This window comes from Anopheles coluzzii, chromosome 2 (assembly GCF_943734685.1).
Source record: "Anopheles coluzzii chromosome 2, AcolN3, whole genome shotgun sequence".
Classification (NCBI taxonomy): Eukaryota; Metazoa; Arthropoda; class Insecta; order Diptera; family Culicidae; genus Anopheles; species Anopheles coluzzii.
The window spans coordinates 85,907,783-85,930,874 of NC_064670.1; the positions used below are offsets into that span (position 1 = coordinate 85,907,783).

The 23,092-nt window shown below is 40.9% G+C and overlaps 2 protein-coding genes across 3 annotated transcripts in view; both read left to right on the forward strand.

Annotated features, from left to right (window-relative positions):
* The window catches only part of LOC120949177 (carbonic anhydrase 2), a 221,145-nt gene that overhangs the window by 147,491 nt on the left and 50,562 nt on the right, over nucleotides 1-23,092 (forward strand). The window lies entirely within an intron of this gene.
* Nucleotides 1-23,092, forward strand: part of LOC120951281 (uncharacterized) — a 30,417-nt gene that overhangs the window by 2,275 nt on the left and 5,050 nt on the right. Inside the window, exons 1-2 of one of the 2 annotated variants that reach the window (XM_040369883.2) lie at nucleotides 11,959-12,631; nucleotides 17,321-17,484. In XM_040369883.2, coding sequence (XP_040225817.2) covers nucleotides 12,565-12,631; nucleotides 17,321-17,484 — 231 coding nt within the window. In that variant the 5' untranslated portion in view covers nucleotides 11,959-12,564. Of the gene's footprint in view, nucleotides 1-11,958; nucleotides 12,632-17,320; nucleotides 17,485-23,092 lie in introns of those variants that run through there. The other variant, XM_040369884.2, reaches the window with a different exon arrangement.

A 23,092-nucleotide genomic window follows, 5' to 3' on the forward strand; every position in this document is an offset into this window, starting at 1 on the left:
AGTGTCGGAAATTCTTTCTTCCTCAACTTTTAAAAGGTGAAACTGACAGTTCGTTGGCAACGGTCCCGTTCAGTCATCTGATCGAGCTAAAAAGGTCTTATAAACGCCTCGAAGTTTTATATATACTTTGGCAGTTTTGCCCCATCGTTTAGTGCACGAGTGTTGTTAATTTGAGTTATAAAAACACCGTTTGGACTTGATCAAGAGATTGATCAATACCGATGCCTACGCGCAGGATTCATCACTGTATTACAAAAGAGAAGAAAGTAACAGAGACGTACACACGTGATCCTTTTGGTTTATGATCTGATGAGCAAGTGTTTATTACAATTCAAAAATTTCCTTACATTCTATCTCATTCTCATTCTCATTTTCACGCGACCCCGATTTTCCGGGATAAGATTTTCCTTATCTTTTTCTTTTTATCTTTTATCTTTCGTCTATGCGTTGTCCTATCATCTCAAATACTTATCAATTACTTTCGACGTTCGCCGTATGTAAACTCGTTCCAAACCTTGTTTTGCGTCCGCCTAACTCGCATGTTAATTATTTGTTTAGGTTCTGCATGTCGGATATTTGATGGTGTTGTTTTATAGCATCGCGATCAAATGCTCGGACGATCGTGCGTTTGTGTTAATTTTGTTTCCGTTCGCTAGAGTTAATTTAGTTTGTTTCATTTTTGGAACGGTTCATTTTTCCTATGTTAAAGTCTGTTATAAATGAGCATTTCAACGGAGTGTTATAAAATATTTTTTATGTTGGTTTCAAAATTGTTCGACTTTGTAAGCTTTTTTAATATTATTTAAGTTTGAATGTCTGGCGTTCTTGGCAAAAATACATACACGGCGCCCGCTTTCTTCTACTTGGCGTAGATTTGGAACGAATAATCAGGATTTGGAGACTTATTGAGCACGCAGTCAGACAATTAGAGCTTGCTACGGGGAGACGGTCCATTCTAGACTTGAATTCACGGACATGTTATTGAATCGTACGAGTTAATGACTATTATTTCTTCCAAGCTTTTGCTGATTGTTCAAAATTATTTCAGTTCTCGCTACAACTTTCAATACTTACTTTCTTAAATCTTAAATCTTAAACTCTTGCCTATAATTTAATTTACAGCGTAAATATTTCATGCATGTGTTCCATGCCAGAGATGCTACACCGATTTCTTTTTAATGCAATAGAGAAAAAAATTAACTATTATTTTTTAGCAGAAAAAACATTAATGCTTTCAGTGATAACAATGTTTACTGAATCATTCCGTAAGTAGATGCTCACCAAAATGAACGCTCGTTTATTAAAATCATAGTAAAACTATTTTTATATTACTAATTTTCTGTTATTGGTGGCGATTAAACAGTGACGAAATGTTTCTTTTTTTATTTGAGGTTTTTTTTGATTCGCAGAGAATGCTAGTACCTAAGCTCAAGTTCATACATGTTTGATACAGTTTTTATACTGAATTTAACCATAACTAGACGCTTAACCATAACCATAAATTCTGTAAAAATGTTGAAGTCTTGATTTTTTATTGTACACGTCGCATTGAACGTTTCTTAACGTGTATGATTGAAAGTAGTGTTGGGAATTTCGTAAAAAAAAGGAACGGAACGGAACTAGTTCATTTTTCAAAAAGAACGGAACGTGAACCTGGGGTGCAAAAGAACCGATCCAGAGCTTAGAAGCCGGACTGTCATCCGGGGGGGGGGGGGTCATCAATACTGTCATAATCATCCCAGCGTATGGGGGCACGATCCATTCGAGGCTTTTACCCATGCCGATGTTATTGAGTGCTATGAGTTGACGATTGACGATTGGAATCATGCCGAGTTCCAAGATCATGTGGACATCGTGGTATAAAAAATAAATACATTTTATTTTGCGTTGTTCATACTCGCATACTATAATATATCTTTTCCAACCCGTTCTGTCATATGAGTACAGATTTAAGTTTTATAATAGTTATTTGTCTAGTTAAGACAAGCTAATTATAACAAAAAGTATGATAGATGTTACAAATTGCACCATAATACCAAATGCAATTCCATTTTTGGTTTCGCTTTTCACCGATTTTTATAAACGATACGCGACAAAGTGCGATGAATATTCCTGTGAGCATGGGAGAGTGCACAGGCAACACATACTGTATGCGAGAAAGAGTGGACAGTTATCTTGCATGCAGCAAGCAACAGCCGGACAAAGCCGGTTTTTTCAAAGAACGGAACGCACGAACGATAGCACCTTGCTAACAATATTGAAGCGGCAAAGACCGGAACGGAACGGAGTGAACGAACGAAAGAACGAATTAAACGGAACGGAATGAACGGAAAGAACGGAATGAACGGAAAGAACGAAATGAACGGAACGGAACGGAATGAACGGAATGAACGGAACGGAACGGAATGAACGGAAAGAACGGAATGAACAGAACGGAACGGAATGAACGGAACGGAACGGAATGAACGGAACGGAACGATTTTGTATAAAGGATCGGAACGGAACGGCCTACATAAAGAACGGATCTTTTTTACTAGGTTCGAACTGAAACGGCCAACACTAGTATGTACATCTTGTGTCGATGAGTAGGTGTCATGCATTCGTAGCTATATGATTATGCTATGCCTAGTTTGCATTTCTTTCCAATGGTCTGTTCTCGGGGTTTTTATGGTTTGCTATGTATCCGTATGTTTTGCCTTATTATGTTTATCTTGAAATCCTTCGCGATTCTTGAACGTTCCTAAATATACTTCAGATTTTATGACCAATGCGTCTTGTGTTGTCATATTACAGGATTCAGTTATTGTTCCGCATATGCATGTTGTACGGACGCTACGCTGAGACATTTTATTGTCCTACCATTACCGATAAAGTAAAGTATCGGTCCTTTCCAATAATGCCTGTTCATTTAGGCCAACGATAATGATTCCATCCGATAAGTTACAGTTTGGTTCAATCTTTGCAATTGTTGTCTTTACCAGTTATGTTTAATAAATGGGGTTTTATTACTATGCCTGTTTAACCGAATGGTACTGAACATATTTGTACCTAAAATCCTCGAGAGTCCCCGCTAACCGATGGGGCACTTGGTCCAGTTACCGTTAAAGCCGTCCCTGTTGTTAAGTCAAACGACTGTATAATATGATCCGGTCCCAAAATTTGTTCAGTACAAATTGTTTTACCATCCTGCTGAATACACATAATGTCTTACCGTAATGTGGAAAAAGTCTCTGAACCCAACATCGTTTGATCAGATTCCATTGTGTATAAAAATGAGGCTTCCAATTAAAAAGACGCTTGTGCACATAAATTTGATGCGCTCATTTAGCCGCTAAAATGAAACAGTTATGATATTACGCGTCGTGGAGAATGCTTCAACCAGCGCTTAGCTGTGAATCGTTCGTTGGATGGTACTTTTGCCAGGGCCACTACTGCATCTGGAATAGATTCGTCTGTTGTCCGTTGATGGTACGCATCGTTTGCTAAACGGTACTACGAATACCATGTGCGATGTTAAGATAGTGCTCGAAAGCAACACACACAGGCAGCTCACAAGCTCACCAGCTTAGACGTAGATGTGGCAATGTGCGGCATGTGTGCGTGGTACAAACGTAGGATCGTAGGATGGTGTGTCTTGCTTGTAGCTTAACATAAGAAAGAGATCCATCGCGATCGAGTGTCGAGTGGTAATAGGCGGTTGGGATGAGCAATGGAGGTGGTGGTGCTGGTGGGGATGAGTGGCGAGGTTGAAGATTGCGCTACGCTTCGAAAGTACGACGAAGTACGGGAAACTAGACTATCGCGGGCCCCGTAGTCTCGTAACAATAACTAACGTTGAGTAATGGAATAACTGTTCACAACTGTTTCAAAAAAGGAAAGTCATTTATGGAGTTTTTTCCCCCCTCCACCCTACACACCCGGCGAGACTCGGTTTCCCATGCACGTCGTTTGCCATCGGCTAAGCGGTAAGGGGTTAAGCAATGTTGCCGTTATTTGGTTGAAAAAAGTTTGATATTTGTTTAAAGATACGGTTTTCTCTAGCAAATGATTCGTTTAAATTGCTATATGTTGCTATAATAATATAAATCTAAAACACAAAGTATAGTATTTTTCTAATAAAATGGCATCTACAATATTCATTCAGATCCCTCCCTAGGCGTAGTGATGTTAATTAATCGACGAATATCGTAAAACAACAACAGGTTTTTTCTTCGTTTCTATAGTTGTTTCATAAGGAAGTGCAATCTAATTTCAACAGAAATGTTTGAGTTAATATATGCGCTCTCCCTCTATCTCTCTTTCTCCGACCCCATTTAGTCGGGGATATAAAAATTATGTGTTAAAAAAATTGACATTTTCATAACTTTTCAGGCTTTTCTCAACACGAGAGGGTTAGAAATTTAGTACCAAACAGGAAAAGAAACTTTACTATTTGCTTTCTATCTTTAGTTTTGTTTTGCGAAAACAGTGAAAGGCAAAACATAAGCCAATAAATATACCATTGTGAAAACGATGTCATTGAAATAGAACAAACCATTGGTAAATTGTGGCAGTTTTTGTTTGTTTGTTGTAACTGCATTCTCGATTACCGGCTCTGCCAACTGCTTGCCTGACAAGAAAATGGTTCACAATAGTGAACATTCGCTTAGTCAGTAGAGTGTTGATGACTGTATAGTATCTTCTTTTTGCTTTTTTTGTTACCATTTTACCGATGTTTAGTGCAAAAAAGAAGAAGAATAAAAAACGCTGCAGCAAAATAAAGACGAACGCTAACGCAAATACTGACGAGCTTGCTGTTTGTATGAATTTCAACGAGCAGTGTATGGCTGTGTTTCAGTGAAATTTTCCATCGTTCCACACTGCCCCATCATTTACTGTGCTGACTTGCGCTGTAGTTCAATTAAACTAAATATTCGTTATAGCGTGTGGAGGGATTTCCTTTGTGCCATATGGCCTTCCTTTACGCGTCTCCCCATCTGACCACCCCGCCCGGAAACCCCTTCGCGCGCAGCAACTTGTCTTTTGAGTGGGAAAAGCTGAAAAACAACAATTTTCAATTATTTTGCCACACTGTTACTAGCCGATCTCTGTTTTTATTTTTTTATTTTTTGCAGTAATGTTTTGTTTACGATGCTGTCACGACTATAAGCCGGAGGTGCATTGGCAGGGTAGGAAGAAGAGAAAGAGTGATATTAAAAACATCTACTGCTTCACAACATATATGGGATGTGGGATGAACAAAAAATGTGTCATCGATTTCGTGTCATAGGCATAATGTGGTGAAAACAAATAAAATGTTTTTCGTTTGTAAATAAGCTCGAAAAGCAGCGACCAACCATTTGGTAGGGCTTTGTTTGCTCAAATGCGACATGTTTTTTTTTTGTTTTGTTTTAACACAAACATAAACCCTGGAATATGGCAGTTGGTTGCAGGCGAAGAAAAACTAGTAATCTCTTCCGCTCGATGCCCTCGTCCTTCACAGCCTGCCATCGTCCCACGGACACGGGTGGGCCAAGCGGAAACGAGCGTTCGCTGGAAGTGGTGTGCAATTTTTACCATGCAAAGCACCATTTACCACCAGTTTGCTAATCGTGCTCGGTTCGCAAGAAACTCCGGCTGCACACTCGCCTAGTTAGTGTATGATTATGTGGCGCAATGCATATTTCGCTATAATTTTATGTAACCACGCAAAACTACCCGGCAGAATGGCTGGCCTGAAAACGGCTTGGTAGAAACAAAGCGAAGGAAAAACGGCCACTAATACTACTACTACTACTACCACCAACCGGGCAGGCTCAATATGCTTAATGGCAACCGATGTGTGTGGCTCAAAACTGACGCGTGAGCAAACGTATGCCTAACGCACATGGGAAAGCGCACTGCGCCCGATGTGCAGTAAAGTTGCAGTTGCAGTGTCCGGTGCTGCATATGCCTGCCAGCGGATGGTTCCAAACTCGATTATGGTTTGGAAGAAAAACAGTACGAATCTTTTTGTACAAAGCGCAAACGAGTCCGCTACTAAGCACGTTCGGTATTTTTCTTTTTAACCGCAACTGCGCTTGTCCCTCAAACACTCATTGCCAGAACTGTACTTTATGCACACAAAAAAATACTACTTTAAGTGCCAACTCTCACTCTCATGGTGAACCATACACTCATGCTCAATGCTCCAGTTTTATTCCTAACGACGGCCCCGTGAGTCATGCGCGATTCCACGGTGCGCGCTTCCGTTACAGGTAGGCCGGGAAGAATGGATTACAGTCGAAATATGATGACATACATCTGAACCGTTCGTAGGAACAAACGTCACTTCGTGGCAGTTCTCTTGCCCGCCGGTACTCGCGGGTATGTCGTTTTGTCGCCCGCCCCGGGGGTAATGCATTACACGACGCCTTTTCATTCGTTATTCGTTGCCTGTGGAAATGAAACGAATTGCGCGCCGTAGTTGCTTCACAACACAAAGGGAATGTCTTTGAGTTTTGCGCAGTAAAGCTTGGGGATGGTGGTGGATGGACCATGTTTTGCATGGCTCGTGGCGCAATGATGTGGGTTGAAGGACTGTTATCTGCATATATTTGCTTTTTAATGGGAGTTTGCTTTTTTCGGGGGCTTCGAGATACCAGTGCGCAGGATCGTGTTGCTGATCGGCGCAGCTAATTACGTACACAGTTAATACTCATAACAAAGTGGGTTACATTAAAAATGCATGGTCTGTGAGGGTTAACCGATTTTTATGCATCCTTTTTCATAAGTTTAAGTTGTTTTGCGGCGGTAGATTTCGAATTATTGGAATTTGGAGACAGTTAGTTATTATATAGAATCCTGGAGAAGGATCATATCAACTATCCACCAACAAAAGATCTTCTTAGATTAACCGACCTTGAAATATTATTCAGACTAGACTAGGCTTTGCAGGTTATTTAACTTAACTCTTACAATAAACGATACAAGAAAATTCGTAATATTGGACGTGATAATCATTGTTCGTGTATGGTTCTGCCTGGGCCATTCATTGCTGGATCCATAGCAGGATAGTCATTCCTAGGTTTAATGATTTCGTTTAATACAGATTCTTGAAGACTAACAAGACAAGGGAACTCGATCCCTAAACAGTTCTCATTCTGTTTAACAATAGAAATTATTCATGCGTTGATCGTTCAACCCGTTGGAAAACTCGAATATGCAATATTTGTAGTGTAATAAGCATGTTAAATCAGTTAACATACAATCCAATGAAGGAACCTTTTACAACGATGAACGCGATGCTTGGAGCTAAGTGTGGGATGTAGAAATTAGGTAAAATTTAACGTATTAAATAAATAAATAATAATAAATATTGCTAAATATAATATCATAATAAGGGTAATAAATATTGCTAAGCAATCAGTATGAATGGCGATCGCCGAAAACCTTAAACAAAAATACTCAGACTACAGCTGAATCTTGCTATGGGTAATCAATAAGTCACTGAAAGCCAAGCCAAAAACACTTCAAAACCTTAAAACGTGATTTAACAGCCACTCAAAAAGTATTCGTCTACCCATCTTTTAACTTGAAATGCGTATGAAATAAAAGTTACTAGCATGAAAGAGCTAGATATGGTTTCTGTGAGGAACAATGACTCTTAAAATACATATTTATACGTATATTTAACCCACTCTTCTTTCAAGACTTGTTTTTATTAATCTCTATTTGTAATAACGCAATACCGAATAAGCAGTCACAAAACCTTGATCCATTGAGATATTTGCAATTTAATATCTATCTAGACTCTTTCAGGTCGTTGTTACCAGTTGCGGTTCGGCTGGGTTGGTACCTAGATATTTATACACATGTTTTATTTGGATTTATTTTTTTAATTGTAGTATTAAAAATTTAATTTTAAAATTCTTTGTATTGGTTCCATTCAAAATTCAAACTGATTTTTTTCAAATATTTTTTACAATAACATGTTATTTCTTTGTTCAGGCTTTCTACTATCACCGCGCGGCTACATGAGGTGAAATATACAGCGAAATGAACTACTTGACAGGTGAAATATCTGACAGATTCTGCCAAAGGGTTGGGGGAGACACAACATCTGCTTTCGAAATTCACTTAAAAATAATATCTTCTTAAGCAGAACTTTCACTAATTGGAAGAAATTATGAACTGTTGACTGAAAATTGACGAAATACTCAATATTGAAGTTATTCAATGGATTTAGTTACGATTTTGTGCACGTTATTTGTTTACATTGCACATCAGCTGGTTGCTGTGATGCTTAATCCGTCAGATATTTCGCCTGTCAAATAGCTCATTTCGCTGTATATTTCACCTCATGTAGCCTCGCGGTCAGTTCAAATATTTTGTAAAAACTCCCATTATCTTGCTAAATTCGTACTCGTTTGTGTTTACAAAACTTTACCTAATCAAACTTGTAATACAATAGATCGTGTTGAACGTAGTTAAAGTTATCTATCTGCGCTGAAGGATACGGTGTTTCAATTCGATCGCAGCCCCACATGGGCATAAGACACTGCCTGCGTGGCTGTAAACACCGAAGCACCAGCTTGACGAACCGAAAACGGCTCGAAAGCTTGCTAGGCTGCGGCCAAGTGCGTACACAGCGCCTTAATTGTGGCCGATAAATGCCGTGCACCGTGTGTTGCCGGAGGGCCATAGGACGAGGCGCGCAGGCAGGGTCTTGCGGGTTGCGAGATTACGCGTTGTACTCGTGTACTTATTCAAACACAGCATTTCGACGGTTGTTGTTGTTGCAGTGTGCACTTATTCTCGGCATCTTGGACGAATTTGGAAAGTGTGCCGAAGGTTAGCCCATTGTGGTTAGCGGCACACCACACTGCGAGCGAACTTGCTAATCTAGTCTAAATGTGTGGTGTGCGTGCGTTATGCGCTATTCTCCCTTCCCCTCGTAAGGGATTCAATGTCGAACGAGAAGCTCGCAGTAGCAGAAGCTCTAGAATTGCCAACAAGGCAATATACCAAGGTGTGGAAATTGAGCAACAATCTATTGAATTGATGTAGATCGCGTACAGTGTTGCCTTTTGTTAGGGTTGCACAGATAACTAGCAGTATGCCCATTCGAAAATGCTAATAAAGTAGCATAATAAATACTCGTTGGATTTTGATGGTGTCATTGAATGGATGCGAAACATTGTATTAAATTGTTTATTACATTGCACACTTATACGATATTTTTACCTCTGAATGGTTCCATTACTCCATTCCCTAACGTTAAACACGCAATCATCATCATCATCATCCTCTTCCACATCGTTTAGTTTGAATGATGGAAATTTCTTCATTTCGTGACATTATATCTTTAAAGCTAATCGATACGTCCCTCAATCGATTCAGACTATTAATAGACTATATTTTCCCTTTGTTCGTCCGATTGGTTGTTTTTGTAAAAGATAAAACTTAACAAATATGTTTGTAGAAAAAACTGTACTACAAATCGAGCATTTTTTCCTCAAATGTTGCAAAGAAAAAGTTTCCTAAAGAAATATATTTCTCGCACAAATTGGCGAGGTCAGTTGGCTTATGGCCTACATTCGGAAATCAAATATGGGGGAAGTGTAAATATTTTGATACATGCAATCGATAATAATAGCGCTCCGGGCTGCGCTGCACATAGTTGGACAGAAAAAAACAATCCGAACACAGCTCGAGGCACAGAATGTGTTTAACATATAATTGATGACTTAACATTTTCTATTGTGCTATTCTTTGACTGTTTTGCTATGAAATGATAAAAAGAGAACTGCATGGAATGTGTGTTCGAATAATTAATTTTGAAAACGATGGTGCATGATATGGATGGGGTTGGTGTTGGGGCACACGGCAAAATTGGTGGATACAAACAGTGGGCCCAGCTGGTTTCGCGTCTTTGGAGTGTGAGAGCGATCCTAGATGGAACGAGAGAATGAGAAAGAGAGGCTCCGTTTGTTAGCACCCGCCAGACAGGTGGTTTTAATTGTTTATTATAAGGTTTTATTCAAGGTGTAGTACAAGAATGGGCACAGGGAGAGATGTTTGGAGAACTTAATTTCTCGCGAGTTGAATTGCGAGAGTGCGATTGTTTATTTACATCCCTTGCCGGTTTGCGTATAGCGCTTGTTGTGTGCAGCACGTGTTGAACGGTGCGTGTCTTCCAATAGGGGTGGTGTTCTCTGCAAGTGTATGTGCATTCGCTCACACACGAGCGTATTTTCTCATTTTTCCGAGAGCGAGCGGTGCACTCTGAGTTTTGTCCGCAAATAAGCTGATGCGTGAACCCGTAGCCAGGGGCGAGCAACTGCTTGTTTTTCAAATAAACTTCAGCTCACTTCGGAAATTTTGGATCTTACTTCGGAAGGTAGGTCCGACTAGCATTACAGGGTTTCCCACGATTTATTGGTCGATTCTCATAATTTTTTGGGCTCATCTCACGATTTATTCATCGTGTCCTACAGATTGTTGGCTCGTTCCCATAATTTATTGGTATCGTTCGCTTGGATATCAATACAATGGGAGCAACAAATTCTGGTAACCAAGTAATCAATAAATCGTAGGAACACACCAAAAAAAAAAAAAAGGGAAGCCACCAATAAATTATGAGAACCAATCAATAAATCGTGGGAAACCCTGTATTTCGAGCAATTTGGAATCGTCCGGAGTCGTCACAAGTCGCAGGCACCCGGAATCGGAGTCGTCTGGAGTAGGAGTCGTTCGGAGTCGAAAGGTGGCGGAGCTGCCCAGAATCGGAGTCGTCTGGAGTCAGAGTTGTTCGGAGTCGAATGGAGTCGGCATGTTTTGAGCAATGTTTTGAGCATATATTCAAAATTGTTTTTCGGAGTGGAATTGGATTATGCCACACGTATAGATTTATATTTCGGCCAGGCGCCGTCGGATGTTGAGGTAAAAACAAGGACTGTATAGGAACGAGGTCAAATATTAGCCAAAATCGGTTTGGCTATCTTAGATGCCATTTGACAGCAGAAAGCCCTAGAAAATTCATCATACCCTCAAACATTTCCTATTACAAGAGGCATACATACTCTTCCTGTACAATTTATGAACTAATTAACAATTTTCGAATGATTACCAGCCCATTTCATTTAAAATCATTAAATCATTAAATCATAAATCATTAAAATCATAATCAAAATTTGAATCGAAAATGGCTTTCAGATGTCAAACTGTTGTAACAAACTTTTGGCTACTTGTCAAGTCGTTCCTCATTACTTGACCTCGTTCCTACACAGTCCTTGGGTAACAATCAAAATTCCACTTTTTGAAAGCCATTTGACATTACGGCAGGCTATCGCGGTTAGGATTGCACCTAATTATTCCTTCATCTAGGTATTTCTGAAGAATCAAATAGGTTTCTAATCAGATGTCCTATCTGCCACTCAAGAACTCCTGATCTTAAGGCCGGGCTACATTGATCGTACTCCCAAGTGTAATTTCGATTTTCACTAGCGCATCTGGCGGCGGCTGGTGGAAGCTTTTTTTGGTCGTCGAGGGAATGGTCGTGCCGGATCTCAAATTTAAGTTGTTTTCCATCGTTTTTTGCCATGAAAATCGATGCAATGCTTATAGGACATGTGCATCTACCTTTTACAAAACTTTTCTTGTCCAAATTAGGTTAAAAACATGGAAAAATTACATATTTTCTAAAACGGCCCCAAATTGTTTGGAAAAATGCTTCGGTCAGCCGCCGCCAGGTGCGCTAGTGAAAATTAAAATTACATCAGAGAGTACGATCAATGTAGCCCGGCCTTTAAAATCGATATTAAAATTGTGTACAAAGTTTTCCTAACCCTGCCTTGAACCAACGATAAATGGAAGCAAAAGAGAACGAATGCACACGTTTCCGAGCTGCCAAGGGCCAAGAGTCTCTCTCCGCTCTCGAACGTTTAATCTCTTCCACTTCAAAGCAAACGCAACAAGCGCTGGCTTGAATTTGTTTGAGCGAAGAAAAAAAAATTAGTACCAAAGGAGAAACCACCGCGAGCGGGCACAGACGCTTATTGTTGACGGTGTGTCATCGGCGTTGTCATCGCGTGCTATTGTGCTGCGGGAAGTGCCGTCGTACGGCGACGCATTTCTTTTCCGCCTGTCATTCCGTTCCGGTGCAAGCGTCGTCCGGAGGGGGTCGTACCGTTCCTTTTTCCCCGTGCCAAAGTTCCTGTGGATTTCCGTGCTGCTGCAGCAAATAGTGATTCAGTTTTCCGCAAATATCAATCGTTTTGTTTTCCGACAAGTGCATCAGTGATCAAATCTGTGTTGTGCGTGTTGTGATTTGGAAGAAGTATTGTTTTGCTTTGCGGGTTTTATGAGCAATTTGCGAAGTGTTTGTGCAACGAGATCCAATTGGCCGACAAAAGCCACTTGCTGAAAAGAATGACAAAGTACAATAACATATAAAAAGGAAAATTGTATTCTCCAGGGTGTGTATGTGTGTGTTTATGTGTCGTCTCTGTCCAAGACAAGGTTGCTGCTCCAGTTCCGTGCACAGACGGTCCCATCATTCCATCAGTTTCGTGTCACAATCATCATTGCCAGGCGCAAATAGCGATGGATACGTATGTCAAAAATCTGCTCAACGGTTGGAATATGCCGGAACTGATAAAAGTGTTTCAAGGTAAAGACGAAAAGTATGCTACTATACCTTCCCATCGTTTCGCTTCCGGTTGCGCAGGAAGTAGATGAGAAATAGATTGAGAAAGAGAGAGAGAGAGAAAAGGAGAAAGAGACCGAGAGAGTGAGCGAAAAAGAGAGATAGAGAGCTATCACTCGAGATAAGGGAGAAAACGGCAAGCAGGTAGAAAGAGAGGACGCCAACTCGTTGTTCATATCTCTGTTTGATGATATTTCCGAGAGCAAAAAAGCATCCGTGAAAATATTTAGACCCGACAACACAACACCACGTATCCTCTCACGGTACCTTTTTCCCACCCCATAAGGCACGTAAAGGAATAAAGGAAAGGGGGGGAGGGGGGGGTTATGTTTAGTAACAAACAGCACTGTTTCATGTTTGGTTTTTGTTATACACTGTGAATGACTTACTTGTACTTGGGCTTTTTCTATCTTTTTTTTGGGGTGTAAAATGTGATTCAGTTTGTGTATTTTTTTGTAAAGAAAGCATAATTGATAAAACGGATTTTAGTTTACATTAACACAGCTGCTTCTCCGATCAAATGGGGATGTCTCCAATTAAAAATCATGCTCTTATTAAATTTAATGCCCTTTGTATTAATACAAAACTTTATCATTAACGCCATCAGCTATGAGCATAAAATGGTGTGAAGAAAACAAAAATCAATTCAATTTGTTGAAGCGAAATGAAGAACATCTCTCGCTCCACTTCCCACCTTTCGCTCTTTTCTTGGCCGGAAAATTCTTCTTAAAAGGGTAAAATTTCTTTCAAAGCTTAATTACGTGGAAACTTTAGAAGAAAAAAAAGTGTTGCAATCATTTTCTACTGGCAAACGATTCCAGTGTCCCCGCCGGGCTGCTCTTTCTCTTCGGTGTCCGCACGCACACGCGAACACGAAAAATTCCTTCCAAGTTGGTAAATAACACACAATTGTTCGTCTCTTTGGCCACTGCCACAGCGTACCGCGCTCGCCAAGCAATTCCCTTCGCGCAAACAACCATTACGACAGTTAGGACGGTTTGTCTGTGTGTGCCTGTGTGTTTCACTACAGCGGAGTGAAATTTAATTTGAATTGCAATGAGAATTATATGTTTTCTTCCACGAAGCTAGCAGTAAAGGCAACATTTTCTACACTACCCCCTTTGCGGGCCTTGCCACACGACCTTGCCGCTTGTGACTAGCCTACTAGCCGCTGTGCTGGTGGTGCTTGTGTGGCTGTGCGTTTGAGCGTTCTTCATTTACTGTATAGTTTCGGTCCGTTCCTTTCATATAATTTGAAAAACTTCAAGTTCCCGGTGGCGCTCTGGGTAGAAGGGGGGCCGAGGCCGGGTGCCCGGTTCGACACTATATTTCCATTGATTGTTCGTTTGTACGGAAAGCATGGCGTGTTGATGTAATCCGAACGGTTCGAATATAATCCAGTTCTCTGGGGTTGGTGTTGTGCTGTGTTGGCTCTTGAGCAGCAGCAGCGTAGGGTTTACCAGCCATTGCTTACCTAAGACGATGGCGCTCATCATCATGAATCCATTGTTTTCTAGCACAAACCCGTGAAGCATTAAGTTTCTTTCACTGCACATTTCATTAAAATTCTGATTTTGGAGTAGTATGATTGTAGTTATTTCTGAAATGAATGTACAGAAAAAGAGAATGTTCAGCTTTTTTAGGCAGCAGTTTTATGCTGTTTCGAAAATTTCTAATAAGTGCAAACTGAATTGATTGCTGAAAGACGTGAAGAATTTTGACAAAAAATTACTTTAACATTTGTTCAAAAATGTATGCAAAAAATAAGCTCTATGGTCCTTTTCAAGATCGCTTTCTTCCGGTAAAACCAGCGGTGAAGATTGAACTGCTATTTGCATGAGTAAAATTTGAAAATATTAGTTTTAATGTGTTTTAATACTGATGTTACAGGGTTTTCCAAGTCAATTTCGAATGTGCACAACATTATTCACTGCCTATACGATGATTTTTAACAGCTTTCACAGCTTATAGCTTAACTCAATCCAGTTTGAGATGTTTTGAAAATCATCTTGATGCACCAATATAGGGTTTCCAAGACACTTTCCAATGCGCACAGCATTATTCACTGTCCGCAAGATGTTTTCCAACAGCTGTCATGTGTTGTACTTGCAACACAATGAAATTTCAATTCTTCCATATGATTTTCAACACAACACAAATAACTATCCAACTCCCCGCCCCGTTTGTGATGTGATGATTCATCACCTGCTAGATTTTTTTCAACAGCTGTCAAATGATGTATTTGTATCACAATAAAGATTCAGTTCATACGCATGATTTTCAACACATCACAAAGAACGGTCAAACTCTATCCAGCTTTGGACGTGTTGGAAACCATGGGGAAGAAGTGAAACATTACAGGGGGTTTCGAGTCAATTTCCAATGTCAACAACATTTTTATTGCTTGCGAGATGTTGTTCAACTACCTTCAAATATTGCATTTGTATAGAAATAAAGGGTTTTCTATGTCACTTTCGAATGTGCACATAATTATTCATCGGATCCAAGGTGTTTATCAACAGTTGTCAAATGGTGCATTTGCTTCAAAATGAGTTTTCAGTTTCAACACATGATTTTCAACACTTAACAAATAATTTTCAAACTCAATTCAGCTTGAGTCGTCATTTTATTCTGATGCCACACATCATTTTATTCTGATGCCAATACAATGTATGAAAGCTGTTGAAAAATATCTTAGAGGCGGTGATAAATGATGTGCACATTCGAAAGTGACTTGAAAACCTCTGTATTGTGATGGAAATACAACATTTGACAGCTGTTGAAAAATATCTCGCAAACACTGAAACATGTTGTACACATTGGAATTTGACTCGGAAACCCTGTATTTCTGTATAAAAAACTGATGATTTTATACTTCTGTAATCAGTTTGTATCTACACTGTTTTCCCTGCGAGAGTACTCTTTTCATGCGCAATCAGATATCATGTTTTGGAACCCATTTATCGTGCGTTTAGACTTCGCAAGATGTTTGCCCCTTTTTATCTGTCATTTTTCGGTCGATTTTTCCTGCTTCCAAATGTTGTCCCATTACGGAATCGATGGAATACTGCCAGATATTCAATATATTTGTCGTACGTTGGCACGACAAAAGCATTACCAGCAAATTGGTTCTACTCTCCGTTGCATTTTTTGTTGCTTTCCAATTTTCCCAAACGCACCATCACCATCAACTTCTGTTGTTAACGGTGCTCTTTGGAAGCTTTTCAGCACTGTCAGGCTCGCCAAACACAAGCAGTGAGCATGCGCCGTACAATGACTGCCATTATCATTCATTGCGAAAACCGGCAAATTGTGTCGATTTCGATGGCGATTCGTTCGAAACGACTGCATTTCCCTAAACTATGACTCGCTGCCTTTCATGCACTTCATCCCCCTCGAAGGGCACAAAATCACATTCGCGTGTGCGTTAACTGCTTGCAGCTTGAAGCTTACGGGAGGCGTCCGTCACTCACTCGCATGTCCACCCTTATCGTGTGAGGCCCTTTTGTGGACAGGAAGCTTTTACGACAGCATGCAGCTTAGGCACTGTTTCTACTTTTTTCTACTTTTTATCCATTCCCTTTCGTCAAATTCCACGTTTACCTTAGATGTAGGAGAAAGGGCTTTGCAAAAAAAAAACTGGAGGGATTGATCACGAAAATGCACAGAACATGAAACGGCTGCACTACATTATTGCGTGTATGTGGTGCACGTTGGCCTCTCGTATGCGATATGTTGCGGGACGGCTAGTATTACGCTCTTGCGTAAGCTTGAGCGCAATACTTCCTCCTTAGGGCCGTCGTGTCGTAGCAATTGGTGTAATTTTCCGTGCGTCTGATCGCACACGATCATGTGTTTGTGTGTTTGTATGTGTGCGAATCGCGCAAGCCACAAGCACTGCCTGCAAAGACAACTGCCGAAGAGTTCGGTTGTGACAACTGGTGATCCATAATCGTATCACAATCGCAATAGATACACCAACACCGCGCAACACCCATTGCACCCAGTTAGTTTTAGGTGCCACTTGGCAGGAAATACGAGAGTGATCTGTTCGCTGGTGCCTCTGCAATCATTATTGCCACGGCGTCGACCCTCCGTCTTGCAGCTTTGAATGGTGAACGTTTTTTTTTTCTTCTTTTGCACCCGCCTGCATTACGGTGTTACTACGGCTCATATTCAGAGTTTCTGCCGCCTTGCAAGGTCCCATTTCCAGCACATATAATGCGCACTTAAACCAAGCAACCACACCATCATCGTCACAGCGCTGCAAGTAGTACTAAAAGAAAATGTGCGTTCCCTGTACCGTTCCCCTTTCCCGACTCCAACATGTGTAAGTTGCATTACAGCTTGCACAGTTCGGCGTTTGAATCGAACCGCTTCTTCCATCACTACTCCACACGACGTTTGACTGTGGCTATGGCACTTTTATTCGTTTATGCGATGCCCTGCTTTCCAGTTTCTTCTCTTCGTTTTCTCTCCTTGCCGATCGTCAACTTATCATTTCATATTCCAACCTATATCTTTCCTCTCTGTTTTTCATGTTCATATGGCGCTCTGGGCCTATTTTCCGTATCGTCTGCCGTAATTTATTCCATAATGCGGGAATACTGCGTTTCGTGGTCCACTGACTTATTCGTCACCACACACCACCAGAGGAGGAAATTGATGAAGCTGCCTTCAAGTGCCTCAAGTACGATATGATCAAGGAGATAATACCACGCATCGGCAAGCGGGCCAAGTTCCTACAGCGGTACGAGGAGTACAAGGAGAACCTAACGGAACGGCCCGCCTTTGCGGAGCTGCAGCTGGAGGAAAAGGTAAGAACTGGGGGACTGGAGAAGGGATGACTCAGATGATTTGAAGTAGAAAACCATATGGGTTGTGATGGGTTTGCTGTCTATAAGCTTTCGTTCGGCCAGATTTTGTCCGAACATTAACACAAGTTTGGAACACATTTTTGGGGGATTTATTTGATTCAAGACAACAAGTCGTACAGCTTGTGAAAATAATGACTAATGATGTATGTTGTACAAAATACCCACGTAAGATTCCCTTTCTAAGCTCTTTGCATTTAGACTACATTTTCAAACATTACTTGATATGTTCGTGTAGTTAATCTCCAAGATATTTTTAATTGCTTGTTTTAATACTAAATTCGAAATTTATTATAATCGGTCATGTTGGCCTTGTACACGTTTACTAGACTTAATTGTATCACACACAGTCAGCTATTCAAGACCTTGCTACGGGGAGACGATATAGACGAGAATCGAAACATGTGCGGCCTTTACAGAAGACGGCGCGTCAATCGTTAAGCCACTTTACCACCAACTGCCGTTTTATATTGTTGATTTTAAACTAACCATGTCGAACATAAGAATTGATCGTCCGTTAAAACCTTGATCCGATAGACAGATTAGGGGTTAGTATTTCGGGCTTGTGTTCAGTGTTGAGCGTCATTCATTTGGAGCTTAACCCGTTGCATCAAGTGTATCGTGTTTCTTCATGTACTAGCACGTTTAGGGCTCGTAGTAATTTGGTGTAGTGTAATTTGTTGAGTTATAATAATTGACATTTATTACAAATGATCGCGCATATGTTTTCTGTAAATGATTCAACTACCGTTATGAATCTGGGCCTTCTCTTCTAGCCCTCAACGTCTTCTACGATGTCTCTGCTCCGCATAATATGATCTAAATGTATTCCGTAACCGGACCATTAACTTTGTTCTGTTTCCATTCACTTGGTACTGTAATGATTCGGATTTTGTATTTTGTATTTTGTGTAGCTTAACCATCTAGCTCTCCTCTCCGTTTAACGTTTGTTCTTATGGTATTCAATTATTTATATTTATAATTAAATTCTGGCTTAAATATTTTAAAGTGGTGAACAATCTTTTGATAGTACTTTATATACGTAGAAATTATATTAAATTGAAAGGAAAAGTTATTCGAAATAGTGGCAAATACTATCCGAAGCACATGTACAGTAGTGTAATAATTTCCATGAACTTTCAAAGACTTTCTTTTTCATGTCATTTCCCCTTCTCATGTCGTGAAATATGCCTATTTCATTTGCTTTGCTCGCCTAAACTGTAACCGTGATCTAGAAATATGTTTGCAATACTCTTATCATGTTTGAACTGCAGACAACGACACAGTGTAGCTATGTGTGTATTCATTTAAGCACTATCAATTAACAGCAAAAGTCTCGCTGACCCAGGAAAACGGCCGATAGATCCAGTAATGACGGTGGTACTTAAATGGCACAAAACAGCACAAAAGATGTGACCACCAGGCAAGATAACAACTACAAACGGGAAACACCCGCAACGATGGGAATATTGAAATGACATTCTTGCTGTCAGTACCAACGTAGCCACCAGTACCACCATGGCTGGTGGAGTGCCTAGAACTGGAATGTTACAAACGAGCAAATAATAATAATAATTACAGCGCAATACTATCAAGAAGGCAGATACACGATAATATGGCCTACCCCGAGTGGTCGCTTATCGCGAAAGTGCGTACCGGAGAATAATAATGGCCTTCTCAATACGAAACGGATGTGTTACAGTGGTTTTCGGTGACCGAATACCGAATGGCAGCACCACGCGTCAAGCAGGAAATGGCCGTACCGAAGTTGACCTGCAGTTGTTAGGGTCCGTGTTCCTCCACACTACCCATCATTACTATGCACGCCGAGGGTCAAACAATATTCCCCGAGGGAGAACGAGTTCCAAACTTGTGACAGCGGCTTCGCGGTTACGCCAGCCAGCAGGGAGGTTAATCAGCAAGTTAAGCGTATTCGGAATACATTGCGCCAAGATTTCGACCGCTTGTGCGCACACTGTCTGCGGGTCCATTGCTTGCGGGCTAGATAGTAGAAGCCGGTTGAGTGTTTCGGGTCGTTTGTTTGCGCCCCAAAAACCCGGCGTTAAACCTTGATGGATTGGAGACGACGAAGACTGATAGAGATGATTTTCTCCAATATCCTACATCGCTTGGGGCGGCACAAAAGCGCACTGCGCTTAACACTCGTTTTGCGTTGCACCCGTGCGGCCGATGCACAAGGGGCCCCGCCGGCCACACTGTTATTCGCTTCTCCCGAGGCGTATTGTGCCTGCTCAGCGGTTGCTCATTTATCATTTGGAATAGGAATAGGAGTTTCGTTTGCTCCCCTCTTCGAGCGAATAATAAAACCCTGCGCAGTGGGCCCTTCTCGGTAGAGCTGGCCTGGTTTCGGAGGCCGCTCGCGTGGCGCGATTCCGTATTTATTATGATTATGATTTTCCACAAACTGTCTCTGGCCGTTTTCTGATGGCTGACAGAGTATATTCTTCGACGGCGTTCGTTGCGTACGCTGGCGTACATCGCGCTTGCACTGTTTGCTGGCGTGCGCGCGCGGGCTTGGCCTCATTCGGTGGTGGGTAGTTTTTATTGTTGTAATACAGCTAGACAGCCTAAGCGGGGCACCACAGAGGGCTGAAGAGAAGTAGGGGTTTTGAGTGTTGTCGAGGGCCGCTATTACGGTAGCCGTTTGGTGGGATAACGCTTTCCCACTACTTCTGCTACTACTACCGTTTCTAACTATTACTACGACCGAATACTATTATGCTGCGCCGTGGCTGTCGGGGCGATGGAGGGCCTTGGGCAACGGCTTCACTCTAGTCTTCCATTGTGTGGTATTTTTCGTTCGGAGTGCTTGGCGCGTATTTCGAAATTGGTTCGCGCATATTCACACCGCCACTAACTTCTTGCGCCCGATACGGGGTGGGCTTTTGATGGTTTTGTGAAGTTTAATTTGTGTTTTGCTTCTTTAGCCTACTTTTGGTATGCCTATTGTTGATTGTTTTTTTTATTGGTCTCATTTTGTAGATTTCAAAATAATGAAAAAAATAATAATACACATATTGCGCGATCAGCTTCTTGCGCTTAACGTATCTGTTCCGGCGACGTGGTAGCAGAATATTGAAGCCATTCTTTAAGCGCTACGTGGCACTGCTGCGACAGCTAGTGGATATTACTTGGTGTGTTTGTGCTGAATCGACACTTTTGTACTTAATATCCAGCAAAAAACTCCACGGTTTAGTGCCCCGTCGTGTGACGGATTTGCATTTGCTGTGCCACGGGAGACACAGACAGTATAATGCAATATATTCATTGCGCTTACAACACATTGCAAAGTGGTGTCGAAAGTACTCGGTATATGGTTAAAAAAAATATTTCATGCCCGCACAAACCCGTGTAAGCAATAAGACCGCTCGTTGGATAGTACATGTAAATGGGTATTTTTCATTTATTCTGTTTGTTTGAAGTTTCCACAATGCCATGCTTTCATGAAGGCGGAAATGTAATAGCTTTGTATTTGGCAACAGTTGCTGATGGCACACAAGAAGTATCATTTAGCGGGGTGTAAAAAAACTCAACGACAATAGAAATCATTCCAATTTAAACTACTACAAATAGTAATATTGTAAACTAGTTTTGGATGCTCGATAGTCTACCAATAGACGCGTCAGAGACAATGTATAGTATGTATCTTTAACAGTCGTGTTCATATACAAGCTGCTCAAGGGTAACTAAAAAATTAAAGCTTGAAGGAAATAATTGAAGAATTACAGGGCTTTTCAGGGGTTCTCATAGTTGTGGAACTCTTCGTTGACTCTTTCTCATTGGAAGTGAACTTCATATGATGGAAATTGGACTGTATGGGATGTTTTTTTGGACAGGCTCCTTGCAAATTTCTATTGGACTTGTCCATTAAGGGTGCTATAGAGTCCAATTCCCGTTACATTAAGTTTAACGTAAGAAAGAGTCAATAAAGTGTCTCACAACTGTGAGAATTCCAGGAAACCCCTGTATGGGAAAATGATGTTCGACCATGTCGACACATGTCGACAGAGCACATGAGACTAAGGTTTCTAAACATATTCCGTCTTATGAAGGGGTCTCCAAATTCGAACGAATTGATCCACTATTACTAAGCTATGTTAAATTTATGCCCCTATTAGGCATTTAATAACTCGACATTTTATAATGAAAAACTTTTGTTATCGTCTTTCTGTGCTATCAGAACACTTCATTATCGATGTTCAGAAATTTTAATATGTATTCAAATGTAATAGAGTTATACTTTAGTGTCCCGAAATGTAAATGTGTCATTAGATATTATATTGCGTCTAATTTTGGAGACCTAAGTTTATAATCTCCACAGCAATCTTGTACAATTGCCCTATTCGATTGGCAGATACTATTAAATGAATGCAAACCTTCACATAATGCTTGCACAATTACACTCCACCAGTTGAAACATTCCACCAAGTGATAGAACTGTTCCATTATATGACTCTTTTCTTAAAATTATTGCACGTGTCAGAAAATAATTCCAAACAAATTAACTGTACAATACTGAGTCATATTCTATTCTGTTATGGTTCATTAGGTAGAACAATAGAAAGCATATTGGAATGGTTCGTTTCCAACAGGATCATGCCCATGTGGGATGCAGTTTGTAATAAAAAAAAGCAAAGTGCACATCTACAAGAACATAAAAGTTTAGTTGTTTTGCATATTCATATTATTCTTAAACACGATTGCAATTTTCCATGCTGAATTGGATCTACGTTAAACATGGGCTCGACCTAGTTGAAATCGATTTTGCCAGGGTCAGCGGTTCATTAAAAAACGTTAAAACTAAACCTCCACCAGAACGCTCACTTTGTGCAGATACGATTTTAACGCGATTATGAACGCGAGCATAATAAATCGTAGTGCTCGTTACATGCTGTACATATCTACATGTTGGCATTTAAATTGGTTCATAAAAGTACTGCTCTGTGTTGAAGTCATGCTTTGCCAGCGAGTTGGTACGATGCTTCGTTTTCTCTTAACGTGCTACACCGAAAATTAATGTTCAGAGCAATGCAAAACGCTAAAGCTCATGGGTTTTACTGCCAATGATTGACAGACTTGCAGAAACACATCGGTGAGGTGTGGGTTTCTTTTTCCTCGGTGGTTCAAAGTGCCACATTTAGCGCTGCGCCATCATGGAGAGAACTACAATGCACATGTAGTACGTACCTTCGGCTTCTGTCCCGTCCCGTCGGATCCCTCGTTCGGCGACACCAGCATATGGGTATGGGCGGTGTTCAATAAAACATTATGCCAATGGAGCTCATGTCTAGCCCCGTGCGCGCCGTCTTACTGTAAATTGCAGATGTATTTATTCCACCTCCAGCGGGCCCAGGGTTCGTCTGGGGTGTAGTGTGTCTATGTCTTGACATAGTTTTTGTGGCCGATGGGGCCGGGTGCTGGATGTTTTCCGTTTTGGGTGTTTGAATGAATGCTTGTTGCTCGGGTATTGATTGGGGTTCCAGCTTCTTCTGCCCTCTTTCTGCACCCCTGTAGACCAGTTGTGTTTCCC